We start from the raw sequence: 20027 nt of genomic DNA on the forward strand, positions 1-20027 counted from the left end.
ACAATGTATCTGTGCACCAAATTTCACTCCAATCCACCAAGTGATTCTTGATGTATTGGTAGAACAATATTTGACACATCCATCCACTATACAGACAGACAGGCATTGGTATGTCATTAGCCTACCATTTTGTGCTTTTCACACGGGAGCCGAAAAATAGATGACGCCATTCTGCGACGAGATGCACTGACAACGGAATAAGGTCATTTTCACCACAGTCCCTCAAGGTTTTGAGGAACTGTGTTTTCACTTGAGGAAATTATTGTGACAACGCACCGAACAGAACATGAGGCAGCGTGGCGACGATAACGGGTACACTGGGAAACTATTAACATGTGACGACTAGTTGCCTGAACCCGTCAAGACCAATCTCAGCGACGAAACACCGAAACAAAACACGACACAGCGTAGTATAACATTAAGGTACTGTTTTGTAATCATAGTTCAAAGTCACTATTCAAAATAGCTAAACGTTTCCGGCAATGTCCCTTCATCAGTTGGAAATGTGTATACAGCTTGTGATTTCCCGTCAGAATTGACTAATATGTATATGCCTTAAGCAACGCCTTTCGGCGCTTTTCTATTGATCATTTCTTCAATTAATGCTAACAAAAGTTGATTCAATTCCCGATTTTTTCTTCAAAACAGAATTATTGGATTCGTAGAATTTCACACTGTCTCACGGCCATCAATATCATTTGACCTTCGTCTCAAAAATGGGTCAAAAGATAGCACGGGGTCAAGTGTTACCTCATGCTATGGATCGAGGACTGCGACATATTTTCCAAGTCAGAACAAGAGGAACTCGTTGCTATCACAGTTGTTCGCATGATAATCGAATATACCCGGATATCAATGAATATGCTGAGCCTGGTCGATGATGACAGCGGCCATCCTGTTCGAGAAGGCCAAATTTATGTGTCCCAGAAATAAATATTTTTCTGGGACAACCATCTGACATAAAATATGTATATGTGTGTTTGTAATCAATGTCATCTCTGACAACATTTCTTGAAATGAGTACACATGCTATTGTATCAGGTCACGTAATGTTAGGTCACATGGTAATATGTCAGGTCACGTGGTAATGTGTCGGGTCCTATGGTAATACTAGTATGTTAGGTTACATGGTAATATTTCAGGTCACGTGGTAATATGGTTAAACAATGTGAATTTACACTTGACGTACGTTTTACCTGTTATTGTTGTGGCTTACATATAATAGTCATAAAATTAATAATCATATCACTGACTACTCAAACAATTGGCATATCGCATCTCGCAGTTTTCGGTACTCCACATACCGGAATCGAAATATGGCGAGAGTTGAACGTTTCTAACGATAGAAACAAGTTCTAACATAATATACAAGACAAGACTGTTTGTATGATAAAAAGCAAAAAAAAAAATTCCACTCCCAAGTGCCCATGAACCTGCATCTGTACCTTAAACGTGTTGAGACCGAGTTGTGTTTGTTTGTTTTAAGATACGACTTACAGTATCTCACAAATATCCAATCGGGCTGAGATGTGACGCGATCCATCACAGTATTCCACGTAGTTTATGTTCATTTCATGGTTCTTGAGTGAAATATCGTAATATCTTTAGAAAATTGTGTATTTATGTTGGCCATCAAAAGTCGATACACGCAATCTGGACTCGGATTACGATGAGTCGTAAACTAGAAACGTTAATATCTCATCACACAGCACAGTTCATTGCCGTACATTTCTTCAGACGAATTGTATTTTTTTGTGATGTAAAAAAAAACTGTCATATGAAGTACAAGCAATATAAATGTATAAAAACGAAGTCCCAATTTGATCAAATAATGTGGGCGAATAGAATATCAACTATTCATAATTCTCGCCACCGTGATTTATTGATGCATTAAATTGGATAAATCGATAATTTCCCGAGGGTCCTTTCGCAATTAGTTGCAACTCATATAACCTGAGATCACGAGAAAACAGACGTGTTTATATTGTATTTGCTCTATATACGTGTACGTCACTCAATCATTTCCTGTTTTTTCTTGTCTTTCAGCCATCGTGGTTCGTTACCTCACTAAACGATTTATCGGTGATTATGACCCTAATTTGGGTAAGTATGTCACGTGACGATCCAATCAAAGAGTTGCTTAAACGTTCCAGTTGCATATTTACAAGGCAAAGTGTGATACGTCAAACAAATCTGGCAACAAATAAGCTGCTCTCTGATTGGTCAAATTCTTAGTGGTTGAGGGTTGAGGAGCCAATCAGATACATGTATACAACGATGCATTGAGCATCAAACATTTTTGAATTAAGCAAATGCATTTGTCTATTTCTGACCTCTGCACCAAAGGTTAATCCTTAGCAGTCTATTATTAGAGCAAACATATTTATTCTAGAGTTATTACTAAAATATAATGCGAAAAGTGTGTATTACAACGCATTGTCTCATATTGCAGCGGTGCAAAATATGGTACGAGTCGAGCGAGGTTCCTAAAGCTCCGATCTCTAGACACTGCAGGTCAATTACGTTATAAATTTGTGTGCAATCGTGACTTTAAAGTATACAAAATGCGATTATATTATATGCACGCTGTCTTTAATTATATCTAATATTGCGACAAATATGCACTGCAACGTTGGCATAGCATAAAACGTGAATTTAAAGAAAAAATAATTGCCTGTATACCATGTTTCACATGCGACCCCACGATTTCTCAAGATGATAATCCATTTCCGAGTCTTAATGATACACGATTTAGTAGCTTAGAACGGACTATGAGACTGTAATCATGCCTATTTGTAGTAATGGCCATCACTAGTACGATTCTCGATGAGCCCGTGATGAACGTCGAGGCCCGGAGTAAAGGCTGCATAGCCTTAACGATATAAGCAAGGGAGTGCCTTCTATAATAATCTTAATGATTAAACATTCTCTAGTACGTCACAATACTCTCCTGTATTGCTATCACGGGGGAAATTCCTCTCCTCTGGGGTTCTCCAATACGTGCCAGGACGGATTTATCGTCTGTCTCTATGTCACGTCTGCTTGAGGTACGGGATCGGGAACGTCACTTAAACTTAACAGTTAAATAGACGCAAACAACGGAATACGTATCAACTCTCGTCTTTAGTCGGTCAGTCGAGCACTCTATAAGACACAGCGCCCTGGGGAAAAGTCCCCAAGACTATCGCAAGGCTGACCCAAGATTCTGTCCCAAGACTGCATCTCTCGTGATGTACTCGCCAAGACCAACTAAAACAACTTTATTCACTTTCAAAACCTTAACCAATTACAAAGAAGTTAAAAGACTCTAAGGCGTGGCCTTCACACATTCAACCAATCACACTAAGTACTGGACACGTCATATCTGTTGATTAATCGTTCACTATATTACTAACTGCGAATACCAACTGTCAGAAATAGTAGTCCGGATAGCGTCGGTTATATTGTAATTAGTTCCAAATCACTGAGTCGAGTTCCGTCCAGGACCTCACATGAGCCTAAACGATGACATACATAACACAGCCATTCGCTAGTAATCAGCTAAATAAGTCGGACAACAGATACGCGCAAACAAATTCATCACATTGCCTCCACTAAACCTAAATGAAATTAGTCCCTATCTCGCGGCGCGTTGTGACATCAGATGATCAAAAAGTAATGTAGAAATCAAATATTGTTGTACTTGTTATTAAGGGAGGTGATCCTGGCTTTTAGGTCGCTATGGGACCCACATCGAATACGTCGCCTCGCGACGATCTTTTACGCTAACTTGGGATTATTGAGAAATTTGTTCGTAAAACACATGATAATGAACATTAGTTTATTGTGTACAGCCACAGAGCTTTAATTACATGGTAACGTGAAAAAATATTCTTTGTGTGTTATAGCACCGTATTTTGAGAAAATTGGACTAGATTATTCCGAAATTGCCATTTTTAGAACACTTCCATAAAATATCAAGTCATATATATCATAACCCTGTGGCCCAAATCTGTTCATTCTTTGCATGTACATTGCCTATTATTTTATCTGGGACATATTCACGTGCAGTGGTTTACTGGTTCAATCCAAGATGGCTGACTGGCAGCTATTTTGTTTTTTTGAAAATGTGGTATCTTATGTATACTTTGTCAGTTTTTGTTTAAACTTGGTACGTACATTATACATGTTAGGATACATGTCTATGACGATTCGTTTCGCGGTAGGATCAAAGATGGTTGACTGGCAGCCATTTATTGATCATAATATTATATGTCCAAGGTTTAGGAACATTTTCAATCATATTACATCATTCATATTAGGCTACGTGTCTATGTCAGTTTGTCTCATAATCAGACCAAAGACGGCCATCTTACTTTTTAACCATATCTCCAAAGCTTATTGACCATTTTCATTCATATTTGGCACATACATCATACATATAGGAATACATGTACATCTCAGTGTGTTCCATAACCAGATCAAAGATGGCCGACTGGCGTCTATCCTTTTTTTCGAAAATGTGGTACTAGTATCTTGGACAGGATTTGTCGGTTTTCAAATTTGATACATGCTGAGATACATATCTATGATGATTCGTTTTGTGTTTCGTATCTCTGTACATAAGCCTAGACAAATTAAATTCTTTTTGGATACAAAAAATGCATGAATAGCATATCCTGTTTAATTTCTGACCATATATTACGATTTCGGAAGAGTCATTTAATACATCTAATTCTGCTGATACTAGACCAGCCAATGATTCACTCTAAATTATTAACTATGCTGTCAGTGCATGATACTTTAATTCGGGTATGAATAATATTTCCCCCTAATTCCAACGGGGACTATACAATGACTTGTTTTACTCCTGTATGAAACATGCGCGTCTTGACCATTCTGCGCACGTTAGGTCTGTTATCACTTAGCTAAATAAATGAATCAATGGGATAAACAGGCAATGTCAATAGAGTAGGCAAGGTGTTAACATGGATACTGACAAATCAAATTCTGCATTGATAGGTCTCCGTCTGACGCATGCTTTTTATTTCATTTAATGTACTTTTTGAACGCGGCAGCCCTCAAAACTTAATATTGCTATTGTACTTATTGTACAAAGGGTTTCGGCGCTAAAACACAAAGGAAACTAAACTGGGATTTAAAATCGTGTTCAAACCCAAACCTCCTTTGCAAATGTTATATTTTTATCTTATGTCACTGGCTTACAATTTGAGATATAGCATAGAATTTGAATACATGGCGACCATTTAATAATTTAAAATACAATCATAATTTGAAAAAATAGATTGGTGACTCATAACATGTTTAAAGTCGCCGTACTTATATCGAGTGAGAATGCACCTTTTTGGCAAATTGTTTAATTTCTGGATATTTTCATAATTGACTGGCTTCGACCTAAATAGGGTTTATTGAGCAGATTTTAACATTATATTTACTCGTACATGTGCTAAGACGTTTCTCCGACCTGTCCCTCTATGTATTTCGTACACCGTTTTCCTCTTTGTGCGTAATTGAATGTGCCATGACGACCAACGAATACAATCGTCTGTGATCTCAGGGGAGCCATTTGCAACAAATGAAGTTTTTAACGACGTCGTAAGATCGATCACTAACATGGATTGAGCAATTTCTTGCACTTCTTGGCGCGTGGTGGAAGTTTATCGGTTAAATTCTCTCTCAAAAACACGTTTAAATGTAGATAATGTGTTCACATTGACACGCACTACATGTCCTTGTATCGCTGTTGAGTAGTTGTATATATCCTTCTTACAACTCACGTTATCTTCTGTTATCTCTCTGTAAAATCACATGTCGGTTTTATGCAGCGTCTCACTAAAACAGAGTCGTGTAAATTATGCATCTGCGCTGTTTCATTACAAGTAACTCACTTGTTTTGATATTACGATTTACAATGTTCCACACCAGACTGTCTAAAAATGATCGGTATCATTTGATTGTACTAAAGTGATGTCATTGTGCCTGACCGGTCTGGTGTCATTTGGCTTCATAGCTCGAGATATTCATTGAAACAAGCATAGCTGATTTTCTGAGGTCACGTGGCATGGCCGATTCGATATCATTACATTCTACAGCTATGCGATAAGATTGACCATGGAGGTAAAAATTTATGTCAAAGTACCATTTCTGTCATCACTGTTTATTCCAAACTATATAAAACAGTTACCGTATTTGCTCTATTAGAAGAGCATCTCCAATAGAAGCACATGTAAGTCAACAGTTGCATTGTATATTGATTTATTAAAATATGTATTTTGACCATAGAAACACTTCTGACACTTACATAAGAGCATATTATTAACACAATGTTCAGGTTATTTAGATTGTTAAATGAGAAACGACAGTTCGCTTTTAATCTTGACGAGAAATAATATACCAAATCGGAAAAATATTACCGATATTTATACCTATCTTGACCAGAAATAAGACCGATACTTAACCAAAAAACGAGACTCATTTCAGGGGCACGTCCCCATTAGGCAAGTTCTATGTATTGCCCCCCCGGGGGATCACCTTTATCGGGGGTAACAGCGCAAATGTCAAACTAGTCTGAGATCCGGCAACAATTGTGCATGTAAGTCGCGTAGGGCGCTGTCATCCTATTTAGAAAACAGGTTCAATCACGCGGCATAATTCGCCTCAAGTTGATGGGACACGGTAGATAACTCGTATTTGGTTGTCACTCTGCATCGAGATGAAAACGCGGCACTATAGGGATTCGTTTTTTTGTAATTGCACACACTCTCCAGGCAACCGTAAGGTTTCATTAATCGGTAGATGGCTGCAATGATAGGGCATCCCATACACTTGATTAAAATAGTGCACACAGTGATGTAAGCATTAGCTTATTCCGAAAGCTTAACTATGCTCCAAACTCACTTCACCTATTATACGTATGTATATTTGTTAGCATGCATGTAAACGAATATTTTCGATGTCGAAATCCACTACAGGAATTTTACAGTTTTAAAAATGTGGTGGCAATATTTTTAATATGCAGTGCTATAAAATTATACTTTTTACCGAACTAATACATTACCCTGACTACTCAACCAACCAAGCTAAATTGGTGACTGTACCCAGGAGCATCTTTACTATTTGACTAATTACACATCTAAACTTGTGGCTACGAATATTTGTGATGTACAAGGTCACGTCAAGTTTTATTATTTCACTATTGTACGTGTTTACAAGATAGAAGACATTTTGTTCAATAGAAATGTATTGAAGACGACATAGTATAGTTCAAGGAATAATCATGTTTTAAATCTAAAACTAAAAACAAAATAACACAACTGCTGATTAATCGCCACCAGATACAGCTGCTATGAATCGTGCCATCTAACGACAACCGTTTTTGTGACGCAAATGAATGCTTTTCATAGCGTCTACGTTTTTTTTTTTTAAATCTGTTGTCGACGGTCAACAAAAATATAGGTATGGTAAAGTATTTTGATTAACATTGAAATGCCTACACATTCAAACAGAATTGTCCACCAGAACGGTACAGCTCACACTCATCTCTGTCATTTGACGTCACAGATGCAGTTCGTCGCTAGAGAGCATGTATTATATTGAACTTCATCACTGCATTCACTTTATCACATCACTACATCCACGTGACTTGTGTGCATTACAATCTGTATATGACTATTTTTTCGTCTCTCTTTCAGAATTTCAAGGTTGATAGCCTTGACCTTAGATTTTTTAGATTGTTGTTGCCCAATTTATACAAGTTAATTAAACGAAGCGCAAATTCACATTTCCAATTTAAAATGTTTGATTACAAATATTCCCGACATGCTGTATGATTTGACCATGATAGCGAAGTCTTCATTATTCTGATAAGTGCTATCCATTCTCGGGTCACTAATTCTCGATTGCCAAATCCCGTGTGACACTATGTGTGTTCCGGTTTCTGAAAGGGTCACTGAACACATGACATCCGGGCAATTTTGCATTTTATCAGTTCCTGAACCGGGCATGATGTCGTTGTAGATTAAACTTCATTTGCATACTCTTTGTCGCTAAATGAAGTAACACGAACGAAATAAAGTGATGTTCAACATACATTGTACGTAGCAGCCAATTTCTGGCAAGTTGAGCAACTTATTGATTAACTAAAAATAGAACTGACGTAACCGTAGATTGTCAATGCACGTGAACTGCGTGAGTTGGGCGGGATTACACTGCGCACAGTTTAGTTTTAAGAGGGAGGGTCGTCACCTGCGCACGCGCGGGAATTGAGTCCGAAGCGACGATAAAAACACACGCTAAGGCTCATGGGTAGACGCTTGTTTGTAAAAAAAAAATGACACGCTATGGCCATCTGACGCATGCGCAGGTGACGACTCTCCCGCTTCAAGCGTCGCCATTGCTCAAAGTAACGTAACTTGAAACGCCATTCAAAGTTAAACTCTCGGGATATATATATTTCTGTCACACTCTTCCTGTGTTCGTTATGATGAAAACAAACACACTATGAATCATGTTGTCTTGGTTTTGTAAAATATTCGCTATATTTATTCAGACCTTATTTTCTCCCGTGTAAAACAGTAGTAAATCAGCTTCTAAAATCTAATCCGTTTTAACGGTAGACAAAATAATATATAACAGGCAATGTCTGACGAGCGAACGCAACCAAGCAGTTTATTGATTTACTAAAAATAGTACTGACGTAACCATGAACAGTCGAACTGCGGGCGTCGAGTTATTATTTCACGCGTGAGTTGAGCGGGATTTCAAATGACGCCGCGCACAACTAGTGTGTTGCCGCTGCGTGAAGTGACTCTGAATAACATTTAAGCACATCCAGCTGACGAGATGTTGAGTTGTTTGAGTTACGAACATCGAGTTACAAAAACATCGAGTTACAAAAATGATCGCGCCACTTTTGAGAAACCACGCCCAATCCGTAATACGATATTCAATGAACAATTAACCCAACTTCGAGTTACAGCAAACATAAATTTGTCGTTTTGGTTAAAGTGCAGCAGTCGTCGCGCTGCGCATGTGCGACATTTGTGTTGATAAACACTGCTTTACCCACAATCCAATGCGCTTTTCTAATGGAAATCACAAGTATGAGGTTTGACCTGGGCGCAACTTGCACTAATTACCGCCGGTGACTCCTTCGATACCTTCAAATCACCTAAAATACTTAATTAAAGCTTGGTAACGTCTCAGTTTGTACTCATTGATCTTCGCAACAGTCAAAGTCGCCATCTTTGTTTATATGAGACCCATATATTTCGCGCATGCGTGGCGCGACGACTACCGTACTTTAACATTTAAATTTAGTAAATCGAACTTTAATTAACGGTTAACTGAACCTCAATTTACTTCATAGACCCTGTGGTTGCGTGAAACATACGTAAACCGTCAATGAAAATAAAAACAATTCTGTTAACTCTTAATTTAAGTTTGAGTTACTGAACGTGGACGTTCAACAACAATAAAACTATAGGTTGCCCATAACTCGAAGTTCTGTTAACTGTTAATCTAGTTACAATTTGGGCGTGGTTTCTTAAAAGTGGACGTGGTTTTAAAATATGGGCGTGGTCATTTTTGTAACTCAATGTTTTCGTAACTCGATGTTCGTAACTCGATGTTCGTAACTCTAACAATTCCGCATCTCCCAGCTGACGTACAAGTGATAATAACATGAATTCGATTAATTTACCGATATTTATTATATATAACAGCCTGCTGGAATATGGCTTGAAACTATTATTTAGAGTCCTATTATTTAGTTTCAAGCCGTAGTCAAGAGGACAGCGGTGTCGGTAAGATGACTATTTGACATTCAAAATATTCTGGTCAATAAACGAGTTGCAAATAGAAGAAATATCTCCCTGTACAGTACTGTTGTCCGAGTAGATCGTACCAGGTTGTTTGCTTGCCACTGAAACAACGGCCATTCAAATCAGCACACGATTTTGACAAGTAAACTCCGAATTCGAAATGACAAAAGAACTATTTATTAGCTGTAAGCTTCGGGGTATATGAAGATTTGTTTCCCGGTTGTGACAATTATTCACCTTGGATGCGCCTCGGTGAATAATGGTCACATCGAATAGAAACATATTCACATATCCCTCAGATCCAGTTAATAATTGTGTAATGTAATTTGGTTTGCTCATCTGAAGGTAATTATTTAGCACTGGTACTAATAAAGTGACGTCATATCGGAGTAATGAACAACGACGCACCATAAACAAGGAAAGCGACTCGTTTGATATATATAAACGTAACTGGAAGTAATTCAACTCTAATCATATATATTCTCCTTAATCAACTCAACAATGACGTTACTTCGTGAGTTATATTACCAGATCACGTCGATTACATTTGTATTTGTCTCAAGGATGAATATACTCTAATTCCGAATTTAAACTGGCTGATTTCATTTATCTGTTTCCTTTGGGCCATATTTGCCCAGTTACGGTAAATGCGGGGTTTTCAATTATCACGAAGTTTCCCGACGACGGAATATTGAATCTCATCTCTGAGAGCTGACCTCAGTGGCTGACACAGTTTATCTTCGGACTAGTTGTCCCCTATTTCTTATCTCCGGGCTCTAATCAGAAAAGAAGCTGCTGATCCAGTACGACAGAAACTCTCTGTGCACATCACGTGATCCACGAGAACTGACCTATAGTTGAACTGTTCTCATTATCTTTAATGGCCTGATCCACTTAGCAAGTATGTTATGGGATTACGGAGTTTATTATTATCCACCTTACAAACAACCTGTGGCATTCCAATCCGCTCCCAGCTACCACTTCAGAGCATAACAATTTGCCATTACTCAAGAGTTTGTATTGTGTGCGCACTTCCACTTACAGAGTATTTTTGCTTATACCTGCACGGGTGGGGGCTCTAATTTGTTAATTGTGGGCTTTATCTATATATGGTCTTTATTCACAAATATTAAAGGCTTTCGGCCCATAAAGTGATTACAAAACAAAGAACATTTGTGCGTTTGTACAGTAAATATTACAATAAATCTGAAATTTTGTACCTATAATTTATTGTATGAAATACATATTCACCAAGGTGTTTCAAAATGACCGGCATCGTCACGTGATTTCATTAAAAGAATAAATTTGTTGAAAGACGGTAAATCATAGAAGTAACGGGGTAGATATCTATCACGAAATTCATTATAAAAAGGGCAGACTAACAGGAAGTGGTACTCATCTTCTATTTGGTTTGTTTCACAAAGTTGACATATACTTTGGTTTCTTTCGATTGCTCCTCTACTTACTTCAATGTGAAGACAGTGTGCTGAGCAGCGAAAAAACAGTTATTAAAGTGATATATAGTACTAAATGTATTCTTTGAAATGTTGTTTAAAAATAAATATTACAGTACAAACAACTATTGAATCGTATGATATCAGACACGCAGCCGGTGTGGGTGGGGTGGGGGTATTCTAAAAAAGATGTTGGCCAGTTATAACCCTTGTAGCAACCATCAATGTAACAACCATATCAACGGTTTTTGTTTCGTTTATTTACTCATTAATTTATAGAAAAGTCGCCTTACCAATCAAAACTGTAGTTGCAGCCATGCACTTTTTAGCTCCGCTGTCAACTTTGTTGTCCGTCGTCGTCTGTCGTCGTCCGTCGTCGTCCGTCCTCCGGCGTCCGTCGTCCGTTTCAATGTTTTACTTTTTCGACTTCTACTTGAAAACTACAAGACTGAATGCTCTGATACTTGGTGTATATGTACCTTGGGTAGACCTCTCTCAGATTTGTTCATTTCATGATCATATCTTCAATTCTCTAATTTTGGTGAATATTTTTGTTATTTTTGGTAAAAAGTGATATATTGTCTTCTTGTTAAAAACCACAATCATTTATGGTGAAACATTATATTTTTGAATTCTTGTTGAAAACAGCAAGTCCTATTGCATTGATACTATGCATATTGTTCATTTTCTAATGATATCTTCTGTTCTTTAATTGAAATGTGCATTGCTAACAGCGGAGCTATCTCAGCCGAGAGGCTGCTTGTTAGTAAATAAATGTTGTTAAACATGACAGGTAAGACAGCCCAAGGGGCTAGATGTTTGGGGTTATGTGGCATTTTTTAAATTTAACTCTGAACTAGATATTATAAATTATTCTATAATCACAGTTATTCGAAGGACGGATAGATAATTGTGTCGTCAAAAGGCGTGAAGTGGTTTAAAGTGCGGCGGTGTCGCGTCGCATCATGTTCGATATGGGATTCATAGCGACGTACACAGCGCGTGTAAAAACATCGTTTGAAATTCGAACACACGCTGTGCCATCGCCCTTTAACTCCATGTATTCGCTCACCGTGTCCCAAATCATAAACCCACGTTTTTAACCTTACAACTAATAACAATTGTTTCTACATATAATTATTGTTTCGGTATTTTGAAATCGATGTTTTTTTCAAACACACAACTTTGTCATTGGCTAATTATAATAAAGTTGCATTCTCGCGTTATAAAATATGCATAACTCTCTCACTGATTTAAGTGATCAACAACCACATTCTAAAATGATGTGATAGGTCAAGGTATGTTTACCTTATTTTAGGAACCCCTCTAAACTCTTAATTCGATTACAGGATTCAGCGGCCAATAAGAGGGTTTGTATGATGCAATTAATTAGCGTATGATGTAACTAGTGAGTGTATGATGTATTCTGCTTTGTACCGGAGGTGCGATAGCAACTAAAAAAATGATATGTTTTGCACCCATTTATTTTTCATAAGATATTTTACTCGAAGAATTACTGGCTACCTGAAACAATAACATACTACTCATCATCGACAATAACAACGCTTATTTGTGAACAACGACACGCTATGACCGTCTGCCGCATGCGCAGGTTACGACTCCTTCTTTTAACCGTATCCTAGATTCCTGCACAGATCTATACAAATCAAACAGATCAACGACGAGCAAATAAACAAATTACGGATCTGGACACCCGCCAAAATTTATAGTATTTAAAAGGTGAAAGTCGTCGCGCCACGCATGCGCGAGATACATGGGTCTCATATAAACAAAGATGGCGACTTTGATTGTTGCGAAGATCAACGAGTACAAACTGAGACGTTACCAAGCTTTAATCAGGTATTTGTTCAGGTGATTGGAAGGTATCGAAGGAGTCACCGGCGGTAATTAGTGCAAGTCGCGTCCAGGTCAAACCTTATACAAACCGACGACCGATCCCCGAGATGGACGAATATTGTATTGTTATTTAAGTTTTCAATCCCCGGCATTCCAATTAGCACATCCCTCCAGTGACACCAAACAATAGCGTCCATTGTATTTTCTGATTCTACAATCATGCCGGGCTGTGAGAAGTCGACGAACACGTGTTTACGTTGCATTCTGTGCAATTATTCGTGATTTCGATGACCCACTTACGAGGTGGCTCGTTGTATACAGTGATTATTGACATGATGTGACCTCACGTGACTCTTACATGTGCCTGCCAAGTCTCCCGGATAATGTTTGTGCCACCGTGGCATATTTGGACATATTTTGGCGCCATTTACATCCTGCATACAAAATAATCCGAAGTGGAGAATTTGCCGTGAAACGTATAAACGTAATGTTGCGATATGAGTGAAATGCGGCACCACCACAATCTCTGGGTAAATAGACAATGTCGCCTTCGCCAAGCGCAGAAGTCACCCCGAAAGAATGAGAATTTGATTGGTCAAGAAACCCGTCGTTCGATTTATTTGACCAGTGGAAATTTATGTATCATGTATTTTTGGTGGTATTTGAGCTGGGAGAAGCTGTCAGTTTAGTGGTTGTTTACCAAAGACTTAGTTACCAAAGAAAAAATACAAGGCCTAATTATACGCAATAGTACTCGTACATGTCTAAGGTATTACTCTCAGTGCAACAAAGGCATTCCCTTCATTTTCATAACTATTTAAAATACCATATATGGCAATTGATTCCAGTCACCCAATTAACGAGAACAGTACCCAAAGACGTTATTTGAAAACATTCAACTATTATTCAGCGGATCAAATTCTTTCCCTTAAGTTTGAATTGTGAATTTTTTAAATATTTTTAAAGAGAAGGGGGATGTCTTTGTTGCGTTGAGAGTAACAAATTGATATTATTTTAATGTATTTTTATTGACAAAATGTTTTTATACTATTTTTATGGAAATAAATGCTGAAATAGCACGATTAAATATCAACTTCCTTCGGTTTTTGAAAAGTTGGCAAGTTTGCAGATATACTTGGACTTCTTTTTTTGACCTCACGTCTGTACTTTCCGGATACCATCAAAAGCTGATTCCCAAAACACTCTGCGAGATCTGGCAAGGCTAGGCTGTGACACGCAGGGCGATGTATTACTTGAATTGCCGTTATAAATATATATAGCATAATATTTGTGGATGTTTTGTATATAATCCATTGCGAGTACGTGGAGGTAATGACGGGTCATGTACTGGAATGCTTTCATATAGTTCTGGCTTAATAACGACTCGAGGAGCGTGCATTTCAGGATATGTGGGAGTAAACAATGTCATCGGCATGACGAGATGCCGAATGGGTAGGGGTAGTTCAACAAACGGATGTTGCCGCTCTTCCAGCGAGTGAGTATCCACCCTCTAGAAACGTAGTAACGAACACTTATATACGAGACACACCTCAGTGTCATGGAGCTCCATGCTCAGAGTATATGGAGGTTTAGGGGCCATGTCCTCACTACAATACACAGTTTGTTGTGTGTGTGGGTGGTTGGGGGTTGTGGGTGGGTGGGGGTTGTGGTTGGGTGGTTGGGATGTATCTGCCCATCTACCAGTATTCTTCTCTCTCCAACATAACTATTTCTATCTGTGCATTTTTTTTTCACAGAGTCGGTATACACACAGAGTACGAAAGTAGAAGACCAAAGTATGAATCTACACATTTTAGACACAGCGGGTGATTTCGTGAGTAGTGCTATCATTTTTAGTCTATATATACATCATATATTATGATTGGCCGTGCACTAAAAAAATCACTTGATGAATCATACGAGTGCGCATGTGTATTGATTAATTGGTACTCACCATTTGCACAGTTCGTTTTCTCATCAAATGAATACACGTGTTTTGTGTGGAAGTAAAAAATAAATAAATAACTCTTCCTTAGCTACACTTAGCTTAATTATGTACTTTATAAGTTACCTATAAACTTATATATCTGTATACTCAAACAGCAGTTACTTTATATGCGCCGGCGCATGTTTTAATTTATGCTAATGTATGCATTTGAATATGAATTAGAATGATTTTAAATGAAAATTGTTGGGTTGAAAAAAATTGATAGGTATATTCATAAGAATAAATATGTCATGAGTTTAGCTTTTATCGCCTTTTATTAAACTTATAAATAACTGTTAAGGCCTAAGTATCTATGTGAAAACGTGGCTTCCAATATTCGCGTGGACAGCAGTGAAGACATTTCCCTATCTGAAATATGTTGAAGTTTACATGTTCCGCTAATATATCGTGGTCTACTTTTGTTATTGGAACTTCACTTTAAAAAGGACTATTTGACTGATTGCGTTGATTACTGTGCATTTTGTTATATAATGAAATTATTACAAACTAAAACCGTTACTGTCGTCACCCACAAAACTAAACATTTGTTTTTAATTACTGGTACGTACTGTTAATTCAAGCGCATGCGTGGTGAATTTCTTGTACGTGATATTATTTCAAGCGCATATGTGTTGAATTACTGGTACGCACTATTTACTCAAGAGCGCGTGGGTATTTAATTACTATCACGTACGGTTAATTCACGTGCATGCGTGTTGAATTACTGGTACGTACTAGTACTCCAAATTCAAGCTCATGCGCATTTGCCTAAAAATATCTCATTAAACACTATATTGCGTGCTAATATAACACAAATTGTCATTCACGATAAATCATACCCAGTTTGTATGATGCACAATCGAACAATTTTTCTTTTTAATTTTACGGTTCCACGTTTTTTTTTCTTCATCAGGATCCAAGCAACTCAGTTCGAGAAGAACAAGTAAAGTGGGCTGATGCAATTATATTTGTCTTCTCAGTAACTGACAAACTAAGCATCGAATACGTGCAAAAACTAAGAAAAGAAATAAAAAGTACAAGAGACTGGGATAAGACTCCGTGTGCATTGCTAGCCAATAAGTGCGAGTTAAGTCACTTCCGGGAAGTGACGCCAGCCGAAGGGTGCGTCGCAGCCAATCATATGAACTGTCAGTATTTCGAGGTGTCTGCCGGGGAAAGTTACCGGGGAATAACAGAAGCCATACACTGGATTGCCAAAGAGTGGATCAAAATAACACGGCGAATGAAAGTGAAAAGGCTTGTATCAAGACTGCAACTGAAAAATACACTGAGAAACTTTGGATTTCGTGAAAGGACGAACACTCTATAAACGTTTTTATATTAAATTCAATGGCAACACCTTTCGCAACCGGAGTTCGTGATCGACATGTATCATTAAAACACTGACGCCATTCATGGCGTGGCCTGCAATTGATGTTTGTGCAGCCATTGCGCATTGTTATCACGATAACTTCACTGGTAAATGCCTTATTATGTGCGTGGGTAGATCATTTGAAAGGAATATTGCGCTGTCAAGACACCACTATGAATAGTCCTACTGTTTGAACTACATAGCTTTTACATAACTCTATAGACACGTGACGCCAAATTTGACCATTTTTAACAATGACTCCCCCTTTTGAAAAGGGTCTCCAATTTCAGCCTTTATTATTAAGATTATTAATAGAATCTGCATAAATATGCTAAAAAGCTGTGTTCAGCCTATCAATTCAATTCAATTCAATTCAATTCTTATATTATTTCGGAGTTTTACAAATTTAGCCAAAGACTAATACCACTGACTATAAAGTAAATTAAAATACTCCCAAATTTAACAAATAAATCAGTGACACTTCACAATATATACAAATAAAATTAAAAGTTAACATTTCCAATGTGAAATAACATTTACAAGGACTGGTTTTATATATATTACATTACGGTCCAGTCTATGATTGTTTTTATATTGACAAATCTGTACATTAAATTTTTATTTTGACAGGAAAACACATAATGCATAATCCATGGCAAAAAGAAACATAGTCTGAGACGAGGTATATGTTTTTCTCTTATTTTGGCTGTCTGAAAAGAAAATAGGTATCTGACGGTATTAGTAGCACTTCACTAGCTAGGAGTAAAAATCACGTGACCTCGAGTCGCAACCCGCTCTTAACAAGTTCACAATTTGCAGTCGTACATACTAACTTAAATCAGAACTCTAAATATCCTAGCACCCACGCACATTTTGAAACAAGGTATTTGTAGAGTTTAGTTTAATTTAATATGTACGAAACACTTTGGGGGTGAGGTGAGGTTGGCGGTGAATAGAAAACATAGTTTAGAGCGTAATTAAAAACAAATATCACATTATTTTGATCCATGCTACTGATCCCTTCGCGCGTTGCAGTAAATATCATCATCTCCTTTGATGGTCTCGATGGAAATACTTTCCTTCCAAGTCACAACATGAATTATTGTTTAAACTCCCTGTCGGCTGACGATATCCGTTGACAGATCTCAAACATCACAACTTTTTCACACTTTGCAGGTTGTTTCAACACACAATAAGCGACAATGAGGGCGCTCTAACATGTACTTAGCTAAACGTTACTAGTCGTATTTATATCGGATTTATTGGTGTATATATATTAACTTATTAAGTTTGCAACTTTAAAAAATGCTACGATTTTAAGACAAAATAAATGACAACTTGAGTTGGTGTACAAAATAATGGGACGATATTTTGTTTCTAATATAACGAGGTTTCTATTTATGGGTACTAACACACACATAAACATTATAAATATACGTTTATATATGAGAGTTGGGTATTCTGATATATCATACGATTTGTGACCGACATTGACATTGGCCACTAATTAAGGTTCTTAGGTAAGTGCGCACACCAGGAGGGTATATGTAAATTTATATTATTAACAAGCAGCCTGTCGGTTGATATGGCCGCTGTTGTTGATATGACCGCTGTTTATATATGAGAGTTGGGTATTCTGATATATCATACGATTTGTGACCGACATTGACATTGGCCACTAATTAAGGTTCTTAGGTAAGTGCGCACACCAGGAGGGTATATGTAAATTTATATTATTAACAAGCAGCCTGTCGGTTGATATGGCCGCTGTTGTTGATATGACCGCTGTTTATATATGAGAGTTGGGTATTCTGATATATCATACGATTTGTGACCGACATTGACATTGGCCACTAATTAAGGTTCTTAGGTAAGTGCGCACACCAGGAGGGTATATGTAAATTTATATTATTAACAAGCAGCCTGTCGGTTGATATGGCCGCTGTTGTTGATATGACCGCTGTTTATATATGAGAGTTGGGTATTCTGATATATCATACGATTTGTGACCGACATTGACATTGGCCACTAATTAAGGTTCTTAGGTAAGTGCGCACACCAGGAGGGTATATGTAAATTTATATTATTAACAAGCAGCCTGTCGGTTGATATGGCCGCTGTTGTTGATATGACCGCTGTTTATATATGAGAGTTGGGTATTCTGATATATCATACGATTTGTGACCGACATTGACATTGGCCACTAATTAAGGTTCTTAGGTAAGTGCGCACACCAGGAGGGTATATGTAAATTTATATTATTAACAAGCAGCCTGTCGGTTGATATGGCCGCTGTTGTTGATATGACCGCTGTTTATATATGAGAGTTGGGTATTCTGATATATCATACGATTTGTGACCGACATTGACATTGGCCACTAATTAAGGTTCTTAGGTAAGTGCGCACACCAGAAGGGTATATGTAAATTTATATTATTAACAAGCAGCCTGTCGGTTGATATGGCCGCTGTTGTTGATATGGCCGCTGTTGTTGATATGGCCGCTGTTGTTGATATGACCGCTGTTTCCTCAGCCATTTTCAAGATAACAAGAATATTCACTAAAAGAAGACAAGTTATCTGCACTAAATAATTGAAATCTGAAAAAAAGAAGGAATATAATCAAACTGACAGAGGTCCATCTAAGACATCTACATATGATATATCTAAACAATTGCGATGCTAGTTCTAAAAAAGACGTGCGAAATTTTTTTGTTACCGAAATTGACAAAAATATCAACTAAAATTGGACAACTGAACTTTTGTTATGAAAATCAACAAATCTGAGAGAGGTCAATCCATGGCATCTACATGTAAAATACCAAGGCAAGCAGTTATTAATAAAAAATAAAAAAAATTGCATTTTGACAGAATTATTGACTAAAATTAGCGATTTGAAAGTAACATTAAACATTGTTATGTGGTAAAACAACATTAGCAGTTCGGACATGCCTATTATGTCTCTTAGTAATTGGTAATGTGGAAGTGAACCCTGGTCCAAACTATGGTGACTCAGATGAGGGCGGTGGAGGTGCACGCAGAAATTTGAGAAGTAAATCGAATTTAGACGACCCAGTACGACAAGACATTAAACAACTAAAGGACACAATGAAAGTTCAATTGCGGGGCATTTCCAATGTATTAGAAAACATAAATAAGCGCTTTAGGCTGTTTGAAGAGAGAATGAATAATATAGAAGACGACATGGTTACTATGCGTGAAGATATTGATAGATTAAGGAGGAACAGTGGCCATGAAACGAGCGGAAATTTAGGGTTCGAGTTAAAACAGATGCACGACATGATGAAGGAAATGAGAGATGACTACGATGATTTGGATAACAGAACAAGAAGATGTAATTTGATTTTCTCTGGTGTTAAGCAAGATGAGAGAAATAAAACATGGGAACAATCCGAGATAAAGGTGAGGGAAATTATAAAAGACAGGTTGGGAATATAAAGGGAGATAGGAAATGAAAGAGCGCATCGTATTGTTAATGGGCCAGTGGTGGCCGGGGCAAAGCTAATTGCAACTAAA

The 20027-nt window shown here is 37.6% G+C and overlaps 1 protein-coding gene across 1 annotated transcript in view; it reads left to right on the plus strand.

Annotated features, from left to right (window-relative positions):
• LOC102806857 (ras-like protein family member 11B) overlaps positions 1 to 17850 on the plus strand; it is a 35427-nt gene extending 17577 nt beyond the window's left edge. Inside the window, exons 2-4 of the mRNA XM_085506131.1 lie at positions 2047 to 2103; positions 14890 to 14966; positions 16033 to 17850. Coding sequence (XP_085362257.1) covers positions 2047 to 2103; positions 14890 to 14966; positions 16033 to 16449 — 551 coding nt within the window. The 3' untranslated portion in view covers positions 16450 to 17850. The remainder of the gene's footprint in view (positions 1 to 2046; positions 2104 to 14889; positions 14967 to 16032) is intronic.
• The last annotated feature ends 2177 nt before the right edge of the window (positions 17851 to 20027 follow it).

This window comes from Saccoglossus kowalevskii, chromosome 12 (genome assembly GCF_978046115.1).
Source record: "Saccoglossus kowalevskii chromosome 12, keSacKowa6.1, whole genome shotgun sequence".
Classification (NCBI taxonomy): domain Eukaryota; kingdom Metazoa; phylum Hemichordata; class Enteropneusta; family Harrimaniidae; genus Saccoglossus; species Saccoglossus kowalevskii.